General features: G+C 36.9%; 1 protein-coding gene across 1 annotated transcript; it reads left to right on the top strand.

Annotated features, from left to right (window-relative positions):
- The first annotated feature begins 10052 nt into the window (after positions 1 to 10052).
- On the top strand, positions 10053 to 10917 carry LOC133784262 (ubiquitin carboxyl-terminal hydrolase 10-like). The gene is made up of 2 exons (XM_062223691.1): positions 10053 to 10182; positions 10582 to 10917. The coding sequence occupies exons 1-2, from the start codon at positions 10171 to 10173 to the stop codon at positions 10828 to 10830; spliced, it is 261 nt and encodes an 86-aa protein (XP_062079675.1). The 5' UTR covers positions 10053 to 10170; the 3' UTR covers positions 10831 to 10917.
- Positions 10918 to 15813: the final 4896 nt, after the last annotated feature.

Genomic DNA, 15813 nt, shown 5'->3' with positions numbered 1-15813 from the left:
TGTCATGAAAGCTCCGATCGGACCATGTCCGAGGAGGCCATGCATGTGTTCCAAAATGGTTGGCTCGGAGCAAGTCAGAGGAGAAGTCCCATACAAGCCAAAAGATGGAGTTAGTTTTGGGCCAAAAGTGCATTGTCCGATCGGACATGGTTGAAGATGCCAAGAAGAGTGTCCAGGTCCGATCGGATCACATCCAAGGAGACCATGTTTTGCATGGTACAAGCCGAGCCCCACGAACTCAGCGGTGAGTTCGATCACCGAAATTCTAATCCTAGCGCAACCAAATCAAGGATATTCAACAACCTGCCTCTATACTATGATGTTTTTGCAACATATACAAAGGGAGCTTATATTTTCATTACATCAAGAAAATATAGTTTGAAGAAATCACAAGGAAAGTTCAAGACAAGTTCTGTCATGGGAGTTTACGTGAAAGTTGTCAACCGGATAGGAGTTTTGGATGACCTCAAGAGCATTTTGCTAGAAGAAAAGTTTATCATACGAGGGGAATCGTATAATAAACTTGGGGGGCAAATGTTATACCCAAAAATTGGAGAATGCATCCTAGGAGGCTAAGGAGAATGCATCCAGGAGAGTGCCTCCTAGGAGGGCTAAGAGGGTGGTCCTAGGAGACCCCAAGGAGGGTGTGGTCCTAGGAGACCCCAAAGGTGTGTAGGAGGTAAGCCTCCCAAGGTTTTCTAAGTGTTGGCTCGAACGTGCCCAAGGTAAATAGCTAAGGAGGAGGAGTCTCATGCAAGAGAATGGAGACTTAGACTTTCATAAGGAAAGTCTATACACTGTTCGATCGGACATGTTTGGGAGATGCTAAAGGGGGTTGCCTCAATGTTGTCCAAGGTGGGGTTCCCTCAATGTTGTCCAAGGTGAGGTTCCCTCAATGTTGTCCAAGGTGAGGTTCCCTCAATGTTGTCCAAGGTGAGGTTCCCTCAATGTTGTCCAAGGTGAGGTTCCCTCAATGTTGTCCAAGGTGAGGTTGCCTCAATGTCGTTCAAGGTGAGGTGCCAAGGAAGTTGCCTCGAACCACCTTGGTCCGAGGAGAAGCCAAGGAGATTGGTTCAAGGAGGAACATGGCATGCTAGAGGAGAGTATATGTTCGAGGAGAACCATGCACGTTCAACCCACCCAAAGCATGTCCTACCACCATGCATGTTTAACCAGCACTTGCATGGGTAGTGAGTAGGAGGTGGACCAACTAGCTAGAGGAGACTAAGTCAGACACAACTTCAACAACATGCGCGGGAATCTCTCATTCTTCCCACAAATGGGGAATTTGTTACATTTTGAATTTTGAATGTTTATTTGTAATATAAATGTAATAAATATAATAAAATATCCCTATTATAAGGGGATATCAGTTGAGGATCCCATCTCTATAAATAGAGAGCTTATGAGATGAGAGAGGGACCCCTTCTGCTTATTCTTTCTAGAGAGATAAAATTGGGTCTGTCTATTCTAGAGAGAGAAAGTGCTGAAATTAGAGAGAATTCTTGTATTTTCACAATTTATACTGAAGAAACTCAGTTGGCATAGTCCATCTGATCTTGAGTATAGATTTATAAATCACAACTCTAAGTGGATTAGGCTATTACCGACAATCGGGGCTGAACCACTATAAAAATTCTGTGTTATTTACTTTTCTTGTTTATACCGTCTGTTGTCGTTTACATTCTCTTGAAGGTTCGTCGTATTTGACGTTCTCACGTCGTTGGCTAAAAACGCAGTCAACACTGATCATCCTGTTGAGGAACATATATATCTTCCTTAAGAATAGTCTTATTCTTATTCATATTAGAACTCGCAATAGATTTCACACCATTGGAGATGGTGGAAAATCTTTCGATTAATGATGCTACATAATCTATATGAAGATTTATAAAAGTTTTACTTGCATTTGTGGTACAGAAGCTAACTTCACATGGCTCGCACCATGGTTCGCACCATGTCAAAAGTTTAAGACATTGTGGAGGAAAACACTAAGTGAAGAAGTCAGCCAACGATACGAAAGTTTTACCTCCTCGTGCGAAAGCCAGGTTGTCCGCGACCAGGTCAGCCGTAAGGAAGTACTCTTGGTAGTACCTCCCCACGTTTGAGATGTGGGTCGTGTCAATCAGGAAAGTGCGCCCAGTTTCCTGATGAAAAAGGTGGAAGAACCCCGTGCCTTCATGGTGGGGGTTAGATTTGAGGTCGAACAGGTAGTTGACCTCATGAGGCGATGGCACGGGCCATTTTTTCTGGCTATACAGGATATAGAGTGCAGCAAGCATCCTATATCCATTTGGGGTTATTTGAAAGGGGACAACTCCAAAATAGTTGGCCACCCCCTGAAAGAATGGGTGAAGAGGCAAGGTTGCCCCTGCCTCAATATGAAACTGCGACCAGGCACTATAGGCGCCTCCAGGCAGATTAGCCCTTTGGTCTGGGTTGGGCTTGACTAGGGTCACCCCTAGCAGACTGTATTTTCTTAAGTAATTGGCGATCATTCTGACCGTCACCCTACTTTCAGAGACTACATGCCACTCGACATCCGGCTGAATAACTTGTCGGGGCCGGGCATGTCTTTGGATGTTTGGGTCGGGAGCATTTTCGTCTCGACCACTGGTCGAGGGAGAATCAGCCGTAGCAGCAGGCTGATGGGAAGTGTCGAAGGTTTTTCTTTTCTGGGCCTTGGTTTTGGTGCAAGCCATGTTTCGGGTCAAGATTAAGGAAGTGTTTGGATTAATACGAGAAAATGGAATATCGGGTATCGTGATTAGTCTTATTCTTATTCATATTAGAACTCGCAATAGATTTCACACCATTGGAGATGGTGGAAAGTCTTTCGATTAATGATGCTACATAATCTATTTATAGATTTATAAAAGTTTTACTTGCACTTGTGGTAGAGAAGCTAACTTCACATATTTACAATAAATGTAAATTAACATATATATATATATTACATTTTCAAATATTAAACATTGGGATCTAAATAAGTAATTACTTCAAAAAAAATTAATGATTGTGGAAGTTACTATCACAATAAAGGGGTCACCATCTTTCTTGTACAAATTTGGATCGAACATCTCCCCTAAGTTTTCCCATAAAATAATTTTTGATGTGACCGAACAATACACAAAAGTTAATAATGCAATAAACATAACAACAAAATTAAATATGACATTTAATAAAAAAAACCTACAATAACAAACATATATATATTTGTAATATTACTTTTATCGATTAATATATACTTACTAATTTGTTAAAACTTTGATGTCTCTTTTTTTCCAACTACCTCCAACAATCTCAATATCACCCCAACACATAAACATCTGACAACATAAAAAACATGATAGAAAAATAAGATGAAGATGTTAGAATATAAAGATTAATAATTTAAAATTAAAACTTTAAAGATTAACAAAAAATTAGAGTATAAGAAAATATGAGATTAATAAATAATATTTAGAATATATAAAATGACAAAGATATATTTATATATATTATTATTAATTTAAATAATAATATTTTGTAAATATCCTAATTAAATTTAAACTATTTCGAGTTAATGTTTAGAATATCATATTCATTTTTGAGGCACTCTAAACTATTGATTATTATGTTTAGAATTAGCATAATAAAAAAAATATAATTGTGGTTTATACCCGTGTGGGAAATTAAAACAATATTTGATGCACATATTCGTTTATTTTATTTTAGTTTGAAAGCTATTGATTATTATGCTTAGAATATTAATACAATGACATATATTATTATTATTAATTTAAATAATAATATTTTGTAAATGTCGTATTTAAATTTAAATCGTGCGGTTACAAAATACTTTATTCTTTTGTTAGTTTTTTATTCAAATTGATATATGTTTTCTTATTTAAAAAAAAACGTCAAAAACATTATGGGTGTTTATTTAAATCGTGCATAATACTTAAGAAGTAGAAGTATAATATTTTTTTAATTAATTCTATTTTTTTAGTAATTTCTAATGACTAAGTAGTGAAGAAGTAGAATTAGAATTAATTACTATTATTATAATCTATAAAATGAATAAAAAAATAGATTAAAGGAGAAAATAGATAGAGTGGTTTGAATAAATTTTATAGTGCCACATTATCTCATTGAAGCTCTCTTTTATATAGATACTAGAAAACAAAATTGCGCTTCACGTATTTTTTTTTGTAATGATTAAAAAATATATATATTAAATTTGTACGCCCTAATTCTCCACGGGCTATTAGCGAGCTGAGGTTTGGCATAATTATTTATCAGTCACGTGGACGACACGTACCCGGAGCTGCTGTTACTAGCTCCCACCTCTTTAGCTCGAGGTAACCAAAGGTTTACTAAGGGATTAGGTCAGAAGTATGGACACCGCGGGCTAAGAAGACCTCCAGTTTGAGGCACGAGCTTGAGTTGGCAGCTATGACCCCTTATAAAGTCAACCACGCAATATAAACATGCATATATCAGACATCATGTGTCTGATATATCCCTGAATTCTCTGACACGCAGCCTAAACGTGCGTGTTCAGGCACCCACGACTGGGTTGGGTCGTGCGGCCCATTATCCCCCTTACCTATTGATTAGACCACACTTCATTTGTCAGGTTTTAGGAATTAATCATGAATGTCACAGAAGTGACATGATGGGTAAGAAGGTCATGGGATGACCCCCCTTGCCAACCCCCAGGTGCCCTCTCCTATAAATATGGAGACCCTGGGAGTTGCAAAGGGTTGGATTCTATTGTGTAAACAAATACCCTGTAAAGAATACTAGAAAACTAGCAATAATAGTGACTGGTGGAGTAGAAGGGTTTTAACCTTTGAACAACCTAAAAAAGTATTCGTATCACCATTTTATTTCAAGATCATTCATCTATTACGGTTCATTACTTATCACTAATCTCATTCTCTTATTCTATTAATTACCTGTTGGCGAAGAACCGCGTTGACAGTTTGGTGCTTTCATTGAGAGCTTGTTAGATTGGTACTATCGCAAATACCCAACCATGGTGGTTACTCGCTCGAGACATGGTAACGAGGCGGACCAACAGGATGGGTAGGAGGCCCATCATGCTGCCATTTCCGATGATTAGAACCCTGAGGTGCAACAGCTGCCGGGCAAGCAGCCAATAGGCCAAGATGACACTTGAAGTTCGGCACCCCAGCCACCTAATCCGAACCCAGATTTTTACATGGCGATAGAAATGGAGAATGCACAGCTGAGGAGTCACCTGGCGAAAGCTAACCAGCAGATTCGAGAGGTGTTGGCCCGACTACCCCCTCTTACAACCGACGCTAACGTCGGAAAGAGGCAAGGCGAGACTCATAAGTCCCGTCGGGGTAATCGGTCCAGGCCTAGCCGGTCGGTCAGACCCCCGACATCAAACTCTACTCCCACGTTGCACCACCGGGAGACCACTTTTGAGGAACCACCTAGGGCCGAGCAACAGTATAGCCGATCGGTCCGGACCTCAACTCCCAGCTCACTTCCACCCTCGAGTGCGCCCAGGAGGGCTCGAGGGAATTCTCGAAGGAGATCTGGGGAGGGCTCACAGCGACAGCCCGCCCCGGCCAACCGTCCGGCGCCTCGCTTAGACCGCCGAGCACAGGACCCGAAGGAGGGTAGAGTGGAGCGACCCCTACCTAACCTAATCTGCCATAACGGGATCAGGATTGCATCCCCGGTCAGGCATCCTCCTTCACCGATAAGTATCTGTCTCCTCCTCGGCCAGTCCGAGATATTCCATCTTATGGGAGCAGTAGGAGAAATCCACCTTTCGCAGGGCCTTCCCATCGTAGCAGGGCGCCCAGAGAAGTCCCGAATCCTCCTCCCCAGAGGCGAGTTCCGAGCTTCTCAAATGGGAGCTATTGGACCGGAAGCCGTCGAAGTGACCTTTCTGGCGGAGACCTGCGCCAACGCTTGAGCTCGGCACAGAGTCCTTAGGACGCCCCGAGGGACGACCTCCGAGATCGTCTAAACTCCCAAAGAAGGGACCCGGCGGGAAACGGTAGCCGTGCTCGCCCAAGGGAAGACCTATCCGAGGTATGCGACAGCAGGAATGTCCCATATAACCTATCTCAAGATAGGAGGGACAATAACCCGCCAAACGTGTACAATGGATCCGGAGCTGTTGAACAGCCCCGGAACAACCAAGGAAATCAGGACAAAACCCTTCAGCACCTGGCTCAGATGGAGGAGCTAATGAGGAAGCTCTTGTCAGAGAAAGAAAAAGATGAATATGATTCAGGGGACGAACTTGAGCTCTTCGCCCCCAGCATAGCGGCGACGGCGTATCCACCTGGGTTCCGTATGCCGCACTTGTCCAAATTCAACGGAGATGGAGATCCGTCAGATCATCTGTGTATGTTCAATACCTTGATGATGGCCCACAACATCATCCTCGAGCTGAGATGTTTAATATTTCCCTCCACTTTGACTGGGCCGGCCAGATAGTGGTTCAAACAGAGTAAAAAACAGTCAATCTGCTCGTGGAAAACTTTCTCTACTGACTTCAAGAGGGCATTCCAAGCTTCCTAGGCTACCCGAGTCAAGGCCGACACCCTGGCAAACGTATGGCAGCAACCCGACGAGCCTCTGAAGGCTTACCTGAGCAGATTCGCGAACGTCGCTGCTCGGGCCAGAGATGCAGATGATAGCTCTAAGCTCACGGCTTTGAGGACTGGAATCCTCGTCGGAGGGGTACTCTGGAATGAGATACAAAGGAAGGGAGTCAGCTCCGTAAATGAATTCCTAAATAGGGCCCAGGGGTGGATCAACCTGGAGGAGGCGTAGGCCTCAGCTGCAGGAACCAGCTAGGTCCCTAAGCAGCCCGCTAGAGTGGGAACGGAGGTCGTGACAGCGACCCAGACCGTTACACAGAATAACCAGCACTACACCAAATACCCCTTAGCATAACACAAGAATATAATACTACTGAAAAAGTATTATTATATACATATATGTGGTAAAATAAAAAAAATGGCGCTAATTTATTTTGGTGCCCGCCTATTCTTTTTTTCCTAGCTAATTCTTTTTTCCCTTCTTCTTTTTTCCTAGCCCACCGTTCTCTTCTTTGCACCCATTCTTTTTTCCTAGCCCATCCATTCTTCTGCGCCTCTCCCTTCTTGAAATATTCCTTTAAGCATCTCTACCATCCCGACTGCATTCTGCCCTGGCTCGCTCACCATAACTCCTGCCCCGTTTGTCGGTTTCGGTTACCAGCAGAGCAAGCCAAGCTGGACTCTTTTGGGTCCCTGGAAGGGGTTTTGAGGTTAGGGGACTTGATGATGGGGGATAAGGACTGGTTTGAGGACTGGTAGCGGCAGCGTTCAGGGCTCATTCTCTCCCAACCAGATTGCAGAGGTGGAGACAGAGACGGAGACGGAAAGAGACTCTTCGTCCAGTGTTTCTTTCGTTCAGGGCTCGAGGCCATGGAGATGAAATGGAAGAAGATGGAAGAAGAAGAAGAATATGAGTAATGGAGAGACGATTCCTGATTCCTGATTTGTGAATTTGTGAATCTCAATCATGACGATTCCTGATTCGGGATTCATGATTGCTAATGGAGCGAGTTGCTTGCTGCTTCCCCCGGACGAAGAGAGTCAGATTATTGCTGAGCTTGCCAACCAATCTGAGAAGAATTTGAAGGAAGGAAATTTGTACTACGTTATTTCAAATAGGTAGATTTCTTTTTTCCACTTTGCGTTCTTAATGCTTGGTTTCGAATTTCTGGATGTACTTATGATTGTTTTCTTTAATTAATTGTTCATATGGAAACAAAGTATGCTTATATTGCCCCATTAGATGCTAAACTTATATAATTGATTTCTTTTTAATTAAGTTCAAAACATCTGATGAGTGCACTAGGTTTTGCAAGCCCAGTCTTCTAGTTACTCGTTGTTATATTTCTTTCTTTTTGGGAAATAGTTTCAAGATGGACATGTATTATTTGTGGGCTATTGGATGTTTGGCTAGGTTTTCGAATATTTTGTGGCTCTCAGAGCCTAGTTTAACTAAAAAGCCTGGTATCTTTCTTTGCTTGGTGCAAGTAAAGAATTTCATAAAATTTTGCTTTATGTGAAGTGAAGGCAATATATGTTATGTTCTTATTTATTGGGTTATCCTGGTTTTCGTACATGTGGGTGTATCATCTAGAATAACTCTATGAAATTCTAATTGTTGACTATATTAAAAATTGAGTTTTTTTTTTCTTTGGGCCAAATTAACAAGGTAAAAAAGTGAAATTAGCAAAATGAACTCGTTGGTTTTACATTGAGCAACCATAATAGCTGGTCAGTGTAATAGAATATGCTTGCTTAGCCACCACAAAAGTTATTTTGAAAATAATTTTTGAAGAGTCATTTGTAAGAATGACTCTTAAATTTTTTTATCAGTAAACCAAGTTTAAAAAATATTATTTGCATAATAATTTCATAGTTTTTCAGTGTCCATAAATTTATACTAAGCGATCATCATGGTCATTTGAGCAACCATAATTTATGCTGAGCGATCATCATGGTTGCTTAGTGCAAAATGAGTGAGATTATTTTGCTAAGTTCTAACTTTAATTTGGTTATTTTAGCAAATATCTTGCTCCTTGCATGCCGATTATTCTGTTTTTGAACCTCTGGTAAAGCAATAGACAATTCTTGTTTATGTTCTATTAGTAAAAAAAAACCAATGGAAGAACTCTGATTAGGAAAATTAATCAGGTATCTTCTCCATGGATTTATCACTTTATTTAAAATAAAGGTAAATGCTTCTTATATAAAATTAAAAAGTGTAGAATGCTTAGATGATTGGCAAGTACAGTTACTAGTGCATGTATTGGGCTGGCGTCACTCATTTTTTTTAGTAGATCTCATTTGGCCATTAATATTGTTTTTTTTTTTACACAGATGGTTTTCAAGCTGGCAGAGATATACAAAGCAAGGCGTGGCTGAATCTTTGGTTGATGAGCAGTCTTCTGGATCTCAAAATATGGATGTTATTACTTTAAAGAGTACAAATAGACCCAGGCAGATTGATAATTCTTATATAGTTCTAAATAACAAAGATAGTGATGGTGATGAACTAGAGCTTCGTAGAATGTTGGAGGAAGGACGTGACTATGTTCTAGTTTCCCAACAAGTTTGGGAAAGACTATTGTCTTGGTATATTTATATATTTCTCTTCCTTTTTTTTTGGCCCCTATTTTCTTTATGGTGTGTCTTTTTGTTGTCATATATTATCTTTGTTGTTACATATATATTTAGCTAATCTGTTACTTTATGTTGGTCTAAGGTAGTTTAATCAGGGAGCCCCCTTTTTTGTGATCTTTTTGGGGTTTAGTGTTGGTAGAATGAGGTTGATTTTTAGAGTTGCATCAAGTAGTAATAGGTAATGACTGGTGTGCACCACTTATTTTTATTTTTTGTGCTTTAAATCATCAGATACAAAGGAGGACCAGCATTACCAAGAAAATTGATATCTCATGGTACTTTTCACAAGAATTTTCTTGTAGAGTTTTACCCGCTTTGTCTTAAGTTGATTGATTCTAGGAACCAAAACCAATCAATATTAAGATTAAGCAAAAAGGTAATTTTTTTTAGTGATTTTCACTCAACTATAATCATTAATCACTAGTTCTTCCAGTGAATTTTTTTCCTAATGTCCGATCTTTTGCAAGCGCACACATTGCACTTCCTGGTTTCTACCTGTCTATTGTTTTTGCATTTTTCCCTGTTTGTTTGATGTCAATGCTATGGCTACAATTTACACTATGTTTGGTAGTGAAGAAAAGAGAGGAAAGAAAGTATATGTGAGAAAAGTGGAAAGAAAATAGTAATACAAGTATATGTTTGGTAGAGCTTCTATTTGGTTTAAAGGTCTCTGAGATTTCCTGCAATGAGAATGTTTTAACATGTTTTATTTTTTTAGGCCTCTACATGGGAGTTTTATGAGAGGGTGTGTAGCCTTCGTGAAGTAGAAAAAGAAAAGGTTCTTTTTATTTTGTTGTTATTGTTGTATGGTTTTGTTTATTTAATTTAAAAGTAATTTTTTTTACCTGTAGTCTTTCTTTAAATGTCAGGTACTTATTTGGGACTATTTCAATAAACGGCGAACTCAAGGCTGAGTAACTCAAACCAAACTTTGGAGGAGGCAAACTTGCAGATGGATCAAGAAGTGAGTAATTGATAACGCTAAAGATTATTTAAATCATTGATTCGAATCATAAAATTTCTTTGATTTATTTTTCCCTGCACTTGGTTCCCTCTTTCTGTCATGGAGACTTTTCCTTCTTATTCGTGCACTTTTTTTTTGTTCAAACTAATTAAGAAGTTATCACTAAGGTAACCCTAAACTGAAATTTGGTTGTCATTGTTGAGTATTAATGTAATAAGTGCTATGAAAATCTAGCTTTTGTTGTATGATACACGTTAATTTAGTTAGCCATTCACATTCCTCAAGTATGGTGACAGTATCACCAGCTACCCAGCAAAAAGAATTGTCTCTAACTGTATGGTGGGTATGTAGTTTTTAATACGACTAAAGACACCCTCTTGATGAATTCTTTATATGCAGATTCTTCTTGAGGTGCAAGATGTAAATAATGCTTCTCCATTCGGCAAGGATTCAACAGGAAATGAGTTGGCTTTGGTATCTATAGAACCATCCAGGTCTTCAGTTACAATTGCTGGGGGGCCTACAATGTCAAATGGCCATTCAACTGGATATAGCTCTAATTTGTATCAGGGAAATGCTGTAAGTTTGTCATTCTCAGATATTGATGATGGATATGATGTTTTAACATTCTGTTTTCATGTAGCTTGATACTAGTGCTTCAGCAACAAACAATTTTTATTAGCTTTGATGCTTTAGTTTTTTAGGTTATTAAGCTTATGGATGAGTTTTCTATCTTTTGAGTACGTATATGAGAAATAAAAATTATGTTTTTTTGTTTTTTTAATATCCTCCGTGTTTACAACAAGCTCTGTTTAGTCAGCTTTTTTAGTTGTACATTTACTTTCTGATTTCATGTAGTTTGGTACTATTACTTGATGAATAACCAATTTCTAATAGCATCAAAAGTTTGCTGTGAACTAGCAATGATTTCTTTTTATTTCCCCCCCAACATATGACTTAGTTATTAAGAGTTTGGGGTTTGGTATTTGGTGATTCATTAGAAAATTTGGAATATAACTAGGCAGGTAGTTTTTTGGCTGGTTTCAACTTATGGCTACATCTCTTTCTAGATTCATTAATAATTGAGTCTTGTAGGATAGACTTGTTACGATATTGTTAGTTGATTGTTATAATTTACATGGGTGTTAGTAAGATTTTGTATTTTCTTTTTCTTATCTGTGAATTGTATCCAGTTATTCATAGGAGGCATGGGGCTGGAGTGATTTGATATTTTTTGTCTTTTTTTAGATAAGTTTTAGATATGTGTTTCAATGATTCTATTCTGTTGAGCCCGCAAGAACACTTCTTTTCGCTTTCCTTTAGGTGGTTTTTTCTTCTTTTTATCTTTTTCCCTTATATTCATTTGAGGAAGTTGAAATTTAATGGTGCTATATTAGTCTTTAGTTTTTCAACTGTTTTGGTATTGTAAACTAACATGTTTTATTGTTTGAGGTTTCAAATGCTCTGATTTGAATTTGAACAGAAAGTACTATTAAAAGTTATGAAAAATAGGAACTCAAATGGAGGAAAATGATAAGAACTTGTTTATGAAAAATAGGAAAACACTTCTGCTATTAATTGTTGTTTTTGCAATGTTGTATTGGATCACAAATTGATGTAGAAGTCATTGAATTGTAAACCGTGAGACTAAGAATAATTGTTGTTTTAATATGTGTTTTGAGTCATCCAATATGTCTAATTTTCTCTGGAGCAGTAGCAATTTCATATTGAACTTTACAATTAGTTAAGAAAGTTGGTTAGTGGTTATGCAAAAGGGTGTATAAATTGACTTTGAAGTCTTAATCTTTGCTCCTGTTGTGAATATTTCAACAAGACCAATTGCAACTGAAATTGTGAAAGGAAAAAAAAAACATAAGTTTATAGCCTCTGCATTTGGTAATGCTTACAGTAGGAAACCTCTGCATTTTCTTTTTAAAGGGACACTCCCGGAGTGTTCCTTAACTTGCTAAGAAGCGCATATTTAGTATACTGTTTTACTTTTATGTTCTACAATAGCTATTAAAGAGCATTTTTTCTGTTAATATTGAAGATACAATTCCAAGTTTCAGTGTAATAAAAATCATAATATCATGAAATAGTACAGTGGAGAATAGTTAGTTTAGTTAAAAGTAGTTGGTTAAGACCAGTTTAGTTGTGTTAAAGTCAGGAGACTCTTGATTACATATTGCACAGCTTGTTAATTACTTGGATATTAAAACTTATCCGATTCTGATTGGCTCTAGCATTGCTATATAATAATATGGTTGAGTTTCATTTCACTGTGTAATCCTGTTCATTCCTAACTATTATTTTGGCCAAGGTTCTCATAGTTAGATCCATTTGAAGTTTTCTTTTTAAGAAAAATGGGAATCTTATTCAATTGAATCAGCAAAGATATTTAACAATTTATCTGCACTATATATCTGCCAAATAATACACGCCTAAAGGAATCAAACTAAGGTGACCCTTTGTGTTGTATTTATTATGACCTGAACTAATAACTCGTTTTCAGCTTCTACTCTAACCAGTTTCATGTAAGAGACTGATTTGTTGGTATCATACATGTCTTTTCTGTAATCTCTGTTAGTTTATCATACATGCTTGTTTAATATCTATTGACAAATTTTAATTTTGTATTAATCTTTTAAGTATTGATTATATTCTTTAGGTTGGGGATCGAATTGGCAAGGAGCATTGCAAATGTAATTTGCAAGAGGTACAGAATTTGTTCTTTTAACTCTTATTATTAATATCTTAAAAATGTTAGAGGAGTTTGAATATCTTAAATATTCATCCATAGAGAAGTAGGTTCTGAGATTAAAATTGTGTGCTGCGGTGATAACGGAAGGTTGAAAACTTGTGTATATTAAAGAAGTAGGTTCTGGAAAATTTGTTTGTGTTCTGCGGTGATATAAGGAAGAAAACTTATTGTGTGTTGTTTGAATTTTTTGACTTGGTATTGATAGATGGTTAGGTAAGCTTTTATATGTATAGATTAGATTTTTCATTATATGTATAGATTAAAATTTTCATTTAGTCGTATTGTTTTCATTATTTCCATATGTATAGATTAGATTTAATTGCCACAACCCAAGCTAAAATCTTATCTTTGATCCAAACCCAATTAGTTAGTGGCTACCATTTTAGAATCTGATTTTTAAATTAAAAACAACACTAGAATCTCTTGAACTAGAGACTATTAAGAGAGGTGACACCCTTTTATGCACACTTAACAAAAGTAAGTTAAGAAAACAGAAGTAACAAGACCTTTTATTTGGTAACTGATTTCAACAAGCTTCCTTCAAAGTGTTCAATTCTAATGATCTTGCACAAATGGTTCCACTCTTAGAGTCTCAGTATACATAAAGCCTGTCAAAACAAAGTGAGCCATATTAACCATAATAAACCATACACATTAACACCATTTTGCAAAAGAAAACAAATTGGGCTGAGTTCAATTTATAATTTATCATGTGTAATTATTTTAAGAATTCTGTTACTCCTCTTATTGTACGAGGTGATTGTTTGATTCATCCACAGCTGCTGAATTAATGCACATTCCATAAATAAATGAGTGATGGTCTGCAACACACACACCTAGAGATAAATCAAATCAAATCGAATTTCACTGACACTTAATCCACTAATCTAATCAATGAAAGTAAAACTCAACATTTCAAACTTCCTCACTACAATTCTAAAACTCACGTAAATCTTACTTCCCAAATTCCCTTCTACAACTAATACATCAATGACTCATAGTTGGTAAATTATCTCTATTAATTTTTTAAAGCTTAACACTAAATCCATTAAACCAGATTACTTATTTCGGTTATTTTAGGTTAATTTATAAAGTACAAACTCTTACATTATAGAATGCTTAAAATCACTTCTTTCATGTTGTGGAAATTATCTGTGTAAATACATAAGAATTTACAAAAAATACTCTCATTGATACAAATAATGTAGGCTTATAATTTCGCAAACATACTTAGATATACATCTCTGTGTGTGTGTATACATCCATGATTTGAATGGCCAACACTTTATGAATTTAATAATTGTTCTACTTTATATCATTGGCATTTGATAACAAATATATATTTTAGAAGAAGTGGGCAATACGAACAACTATCTCTCTCCAGATGTGGTCTAGGCATACCCTTGCGGCTCCACACTTCTCACAAAGAGGAGGTCTCGAGTTCGAATCCCCTCTCCCCCCCCAATGTAAAAAAAAAACTCTCTCCAGATAACCAGTGAAAGAAAAATACATAGAAATACATAAAATTCAAGCAATGTGATTTAAAAGTGTGAACACAAACTTTAAATTGTAATCACACCTGATGGTCTATGCTACATCATTATCTGAAATTGTATTGTTGGACTCAAGAGCTTCCTTCAAAGTGTTAGCTTCCCAGAGTCATTTATAACACAAATTTAATGGTCTTGCTAGTTGTTTGAGAAGAATAGGATTCATAAACAGTCTATGCACAAATCATTCCAGCCTCAGATTCTCAATATACATAATACAGTCTGTCAAAACAAAGTGAGCAATGAATAAGAATATCAACCATAACAAACCGTAGACAGTAAAAAAACATTATAATTCTGTTAAGAGGTGATAATTATCTGATTGAGATACTATTGCTCAAATTAAAAGACAAACTATACATATACCAAAACCCTTTTTCTTAAAAAAGTAAAATGTCTACATGTGCTGAAGCTTTAATGAAAAAATCACACCTACTTTTGAAAATATAGGCACTCTAAAGTCTAAAGTATTCTGATATATGTAGAAGAAAAGCAACAAAAATATCTTAAGATGTAAAGAAAATCTTAATTAATTAAAGAATATACATTGGTTAATTAAAGTGTGGTGAAGCTGGATCAAAACAAAATACAGAGAATTAAATTTACAAATTATACATACTTGAAGATCAAATACCTCAATTAATCAATCGGAATAGCTCTTTGGATGGTAAATGCAAGCTCAAAAAATTAATTACATTGCCAATATGTTTCCATGTCTATATATAAAAATCCTATAGCTAGCTGTATATTTCTTTTTTGACAATCAATCAAAATTCTTAAGAGTTTTCCTCTCTAAACTCCTGCAAAACCAAGTCACAGCCCTGTTCGACAAAAAGGAACGGTAGCTTTGCAATTAGCAAATTAACATAGAAACCAAAACAAGATAAATAAAATAACCAGCCATAAGAATGTTCATAGTGTAGGGATTCTGAAAGAAAATAAAACAAAATGCCGTTAAACGAGTTATCTATTGGTTTCATTGGCCAAATTCAAAATGCAGCTAGATGAAACTAATTAGCATATTAAGCTTCAATCTTGCTATTGAAGAGTTATCCCTTCCAATTTGGGTGGCTAGACGTTGAACTTATGATCCTATGACCATTAAAATCCAAGAATTTCATAAAAATAAAAAGTTGATCGTTCTGTTTTACAGCTCAGTAAGTCAGAATATTCTCAGAAACAGACTTAATGAATCAATACACAGAACAAACTAAGAGCACCATAAGGCATTTAAACGAGCTCAAAAGATGGTAAACTTGCTTAAAATTTCTTAGGGGTAATCAGGGAATCCGCATCTTAATAACTTCAGTATATTTTCCC

Source organism: Humulus lupulus, chromosome 6 (genome assembly GCF_963169125.1).
Source record: "Humulus lupulus chromosome 6, drHumLupu1.1, whole genome shotgun sequence".
NCBI lineage: Eukaryota > Viridiplantae > Streptophyta > Magnoliopsida > Rosales > Cannabaceae > Humulus > Humulus lupulus.
Note: the sequence above shows the minus strand (reverse complement) of the source record. Positions and strands in the feature narration are given on the sequence as shown.